General features: G+C 37.0%; 1 protein-coding gene across 4 annotated transcripts in view; it reads left to right on the forward strand.

Annotated features, from left to right (window-relative positions):
- LOC115225834 (coiled-coil domain-containing protein 93) overlaps positions 1-6,000 on the forward strand; it is a 70,144-nt gene that overhangs the window by 46,593 nt on the left and 17,551 nt on the right. For 3 of the 4 annotated variants that reach the window (XR_005004131.1, XR_005004132.1, XM_029796816.2), the window contains one exon: positions 4,695-4,781. The exons of the other annotated variant lie outside the window; for it this stretch is intronic. Coding sequence is in view for 1 of the 3 variants with exons in the window: in XM_029796816.2 (XP_029652676.1) it covers positions 4,695-4,781 (87 nt within the window). In the remaining 2 variants the exon portion in view is untranslated. The remainder of the gene's footprint in view (positions 1-4,694; positions 4,782-6,000) is intronic. 4 annotated transcript variants of the gene reach the window in all.

Consider the following 6,000-nt stretch of genomic DNA (forward strand, 5'->3'; position numbering starts at 1 on the left):
GTGGCAAAAGAGTACAGCAGGGATCTCCCCCCCCCCCTTGCCAGAGCCTCGTGGAGCTTTTTTAGGTGTTTTCGCTCATAAACACTCACAACGCTCGGTCCGGGAATCGAAACCGCGATCCTACGACCGCGAGTCCGCTGCCCTAACCACTGGGCCATTGCGCCTCCACTATATATTATATATATATATATATAATCTTATAAGCAAGGGCTAAAGAAGGTTATTCTAAAGCGAATATACTGATAATCCACATTTAATCTACCTGCTACAGAAAGTTGAACTGAAATTCGGGCAACCAAACCTTTGAAACATTTAAATTTCGCACCATGATCACCGTGACTGACCAGGCTATCAGATGTTGCTACACATCGCTGGTCACAATGCACTTCGCATTGTTTTAGCCTTCGAATGACGCCACCCCGCTGGCTAAGTGAGCAGGCCAACAGAAAAAGAGTGAGAGAAAGTTGTGGCAAAAGAGTACAGCAGGGATCTCCCCCCCCCCCTTGCCAGAGCCTCGTGGAGCTTTTTTAGGTGTTTTCGCTCAATAAACACTCACAACGCTCGGTCCGGGAATCGAAACCGCGATCCTACGACCGCGAGTCCGCTGCCCTAACCACTGGGCCATTGCGCCTCCACTATATATATATATATATATATATGAGTGTGAGTATGTAATGATAGTTCTGGTTCAACTCCATGCAAGTGGTTCCTATGAACATTATTCCCATGACCTTTGTAGGAATAGTGGACAGGGAAGATGGCTGAAAGGGAAAAAAGATAGCTGAAGCCTGCAATCAATCAGTGATACTTTTACAAACGTACTCTTAAGCAAGACATTTTACTCAGCTAAGTTGCTGCTGCCACATGGAGACCAGTCTCACTTTCGCCACTAAACAGTTGCCAGAGTGAAGTGGTTAACATTCCAAATATTCATTTACAAGTATGAATTTGCAAACCTTTCTAACCTAACAAATTTTCTGAAAAAGAAATAGTTCAGAGGAAACTAAAAAAAAATATATAACAAAAAAAAAAAAAAAAAAACTTATTAGAATTGCAATTAATTTTTTTTCAAAAATAACATCTAATTAAACCTTGGCACTAACATATTAATTAAACAGGCTAATTAAATAGTTCTTAACTCGTAAAAGGGCTCCATACCAAAAGAATTTTGGTAAGCACTGCACTAGGGACGCTCAAAGATCAGATGGTGGTGGTGGTGGTGGTGGTGATGGTCATATTGGATTGTCTGTCACTGTACATTAATCGCTGCACTTTCTCTCCACCAGCATTCTTAGCTTCTGCACGTACCACTGCAGCGCAACACTTTGCATGTAAATTAATTGTTTTCACTTAATTGTTTTTCTAATTTTTTTTCCATATTTTTTTAATATTGATTTTGTTTTTTTTTTAATTTCCAGATTAATTAATTGATTGATTTCTGGTTGTTTGATCTTTTTTTTTGTTTTTGTTTTTCTTTAATTACCTTTATCCTCTTGTTACTTGAAACGTTCATTTTAATAATTGTCTGGATATTATTATCAATATTATTATTATTATTATTATTGCTACATGCATGTTCATTGTTGCTGTTGTTGTTACTGTTGTTGAATGAGTAGACTGGAGCTTGTAGTATTTTGGTAGACTAGCGCTGATTCCACAAACATGACAGATCAAGCCTCTCTCAAAATCATGAAGGAACAGTGAATTCCAGTAACCATCTTACAAACAATAACTCTGAGCACCTTTTCAAACTCCACCTGTCTTACACCCGTGGACATGTTTACAAAGTCAGAAAACAACACAGCTCCTTCCATGACTTTCGGAAACATTTTTTCATGCTAAGAGTTGCTGAAGCATGGAACAAACTGCCGGCATCAGTTGTTAGTTGTCGGAGCACTGCATCCTTCAAAACTTCCATGCTTCCTGAGATTCGCCAACACTACACCTGATTTTCTCCCCTCCATACACACACAAACAGCTATCTGACTCATATACTGTTCACATCCCAGACATTTGTACATTACTGCATATGCTTTATATGCACTTTTGACAAGTTGTGGTGCACCTGAGCACTGTATACAAAAATTTCATTATTATTATTATTATTAAAATAATTAAATTTTCTTTCGGAAACATTTTTTCACACTAAGAGTTGCTGAAGCATGGAACAAACTGCTGGCATCAGTTGTTAGTTGTCAGAGCACTGCATCCTTCAAAACTTCCATGCTTCCTGAGATTCACCAACACTATGCCTGAAAGAAGCCCATTGTATATATAGGTGTATAAGTGGGTGTGGTTGTCCCCCTACCACCACCACTTGACAACCGGTGTTTGTGTGTTTACGTCCCCGTAACTTAGCGGTCAGCAAAAGAACAAGTACTTCACCTTAAAAAATAAGTCCTGAGGTTGACTTGTTCGACTAAAACCATTCAAATGTAATGAAAAATTCAAAGGGTTACTTTGGTCCGACGGTAGAACATCTGTCATATCTATAGGAGATGTAGGTTCAAGTTCCACAAGCAGCATTTCACTTTTTCTATCCAAAAAACGGGTTTTCATCCCAATATTTACATTCTGTTGTTTCAAGCTTTATCTGCTTCAAGTTTCAATGTTCCAAAAGAAATATGATTTCATGCGTTACCATTAACTGGTATAACGTAACCCCACCAAATCTACAATCTCCATCACTCAACCCACGGCTTTATGTTGTGTCATGTGACCGGGGTCACACTTGCATGGTCATTACTGCATTTAGAGATTCTTGGGGGTTTTTTTGCCTGTTTGGTTGTTGTTGTTTTGTTTTTTGTTTTGTTTCATCTGTTTTTCATTGTTTTGTTTGTTTTCCTTAATCAATTCTCTAAATATTCTTTTTTTTTTTTTTGGTATTTGTTCCATTCATTGTTTGCTTTTGTAGTAAATAAAAATAATGATAATGATAAAATAAATCTCTGAACGAGGTATAAACAGTAGCTGCACGACAATTTGAAGTATATTTGCCACTTAAATGTGGCTAACCACTAAGGGTGGATGCTACTGTAGCTTGTAGCCCCAGGAGAACATCTTCTCCAGCTGGCTATTGACACACTTTCTGTGCCCTATCGGTATTTGCAAAGGTGGTGAGCTGGCAGAAACATTAGCACACCGGTCGAAATGCCTAATGGTATTTTGCCTGTCTTTACGTTCTGAGTCCAAATTCTGCTGAGGTCGACTTTGCCTTTCATCCTTTCAGGGTCGATAAATTAAGTACCAGTTGCGCACAGGGGTCGATATAATCAACTTAATCCGTTTGTCTGTCCTTGTTTGTCTCCTCTGTGTTTAGCCCCTTGTGAATAGTAAAGAAATAGGTATTTCGTCTGCCATTACATTCTGAGTTCAAATTCCGCCAAGGTCAACTTTGCCTTTCATCCTTTCGAGGTCGATTAAATAAGTACCAGTTACGCACTGGGGTCGATGTAATCGACTTAATCCGTCTGTCTGTCCTTGTTTGTCCTCTCTGTGTTTAGCCCCTTGTGGGTACTAAAGAAATAGGTATTTGCAAAGGGAAGCCATCCTTCCCATCGTCGACATGACGTGATACACACGGACCCGGGTTTCTGAATATTTACCCGTCGTCAGAAATGATTATTATTGTTGTTATTATTATTCGATGGAAGATGGCAGAACTGTTAGCATGCCAGACAAAATGCTTAATATGGTTTCAACTACCTTTACGTTCTGAGTTGAAAGTTGACCTCGGCATGGTCAACATTGCTTTTGATCCTTCCAGGAATGATAAAATAAGGACCAGTTGAGCACTGATATAATCAACTAGCCCCCTCCCCCAAAATTTCAGGTCTTGTGCCTATGGTAGAAAGGATTATAATTATTATTATTGGAATGGTAGAAGCAGTAGTGTCCGAAAACAATGTCTTATGATAATCCTTTTGACTGTTTACATTCTGAGTTCAAATTCCGCCGAGGTCAACTTTGCCTTTCATCCTTTCGGGGTCGATTAAATAAACACCAGTTATGCAATGGGGGTCGATGTAATCGACTTAATCCCTTCCCCCAAATTCAAAGCCTTGTGCTTCTGGTAGAAAAGATTAGTATTAAGGTAACAAGCTGGGTTCAAATCCCATCAAGATCGACTTTGCCTTTCATCCTTTCAGGGTCAATAAATTAAGTACCAGTTACGCACTGGGGGTCAATGTAATCAACTAACCTCCTCCTCCAAAATTTCAGGCCTTGCGCCTAAAATAGAAATTATTATTGTTATTATTATTATTATATTATTATTATTGCCAGGCAAAATGCTTAGCAGCTTTTCGCCTGTCTCCATGTTCTGAGTTCAGATGCCACCTGGGTCAACTTTGCCTTTTATCCTTTCGGGGTCAATAAATTAAGTACCAGTTGCATACTGGGGTCGATGTAATCGACTATCCCCCTTTCCCAAATTTCAGGCCTTCTGCCTATACAGAAAGAATTATTATCATTATTATTATTATTATGATTATTATTATTATTGTTTTGCTTATTTTATTTTGCTATCTTTTTCTTCTTTTTTTAATTTTTTTCCATTTCTTTTTTTGTTTTGTTTCGATGTTGCAATCCAAGAGTTCATTCGTGGCGATTGCGATTTATTTATTTTTTTTATTTTGTTGTTGTTGTTTTTAGTTTGTGGTCGATGATATGTAAAATTTTGTGTTTGCATGTAGGGCAAGATAAGTGCCAGTGTGGTCGGGTCGATGGTCAGCATGCAATCTGATGAGATTCAGCGTGTAGCTTCTGAATATGCGGATAAAGTAAGTTTTTGTACAGCACTGTGCTTTCAATATAATATAATATACATACATACATATATACAGACAGACAGACATATATCTATATATGTAAAACAGGAATGGGAATTCAAGGAATCAAACAGAGCTCACTGTTAGCTCTCACACCTGATACACAGTCATCAAGAAAAACAGTGGTTGATGTAACTGAATATATATTGCGAAACAGCTGTCAACAAATGGAATAAATGTTTCTTCTGTCATTTCTTTTATTTTTTTATTTTGTTACGAACCTTGTCAAATGTTTTTGAAAGCTCATCTACAGGTATTGGTTAATAAATGCTATTATACAATAATATCGATCATATCATTAAATATTGATCTGGTAATCCACTATATGACTAACAGAAAATGGATTGAGCAAACACTATGTTGTATAATGTTACAATTGTTTCATCATAACTTTAACAGGAGATCATTGCCAAAATATTAATCAATAAAATAAGATATCGTGCCATTATTACTATTCTAGCAATAATGGTAAATTTTGAATGGTATTATACAGTAAGCTCATTTATATTACAGAATATAGATCTGGAAATCCATGAATATCCATAGAGTATATCCAGATATATGAATAGGAGAAAATGGATTGAGCATACATGCTTTGTTGCATAATGTTACAATTGTTTCATCATCACTTCATCAGCAGATCATTGCCAAAGCATTAATCAATAAAATAACACATTGTGTTGTTGTTGTTATTATTATTATTATGTTTGACTTTTGCTTTACATTTGTACAAGTTGGCTCCAAGTCTCACCCAGAGACCTCAAGAGACAACAAGTTGGAAGTTCATGTTGGTGTTATGCCTAGGGTGCCATATATTTGGTTTTGTACATAGTATTGTTCTAGAGAATGTTTAAGAAACCATAAGAAAATTATGTTTGTTTTAAAACTTGAGATTACATAGAAAGTATTTTGTGCAGGATATGAGCAGTTCCCATGAACACTATCTTTTGAATTTCTGCCGTTTTGGGGTTTCCTGGTATCTGAGTTAGGTAGCAATCAGCCCCTTTCGCTATCATTCCCAGGGCACCTATGACAACAGGTATTGTTTTAGTCTTCAGGTTCCACATTTTGCTAATTTCTAGTTCAACATCTTTATATTTGCTCAGTTTTTGGTAGGTCTTGACAGATACGTTTATATCGATTTTATTATTATTGTCATTATTATTATTAT

The sequence above is a fragment of the Octopus sinensis genome, linkage group LG28, assembly GCF_006345805.1.
Source record: "Octopus sinensis linkage group LG28, ASM634580v1, whole genome shotgun sequence".
In the NCBI taxonomy this organism is placed as follows: domain Eukaryota; kingdom Metazoa; phylum Mollusca; class Cephalopoda; order Octopoda; family Octopodidae; genus Octopus; species Octopus sinensis.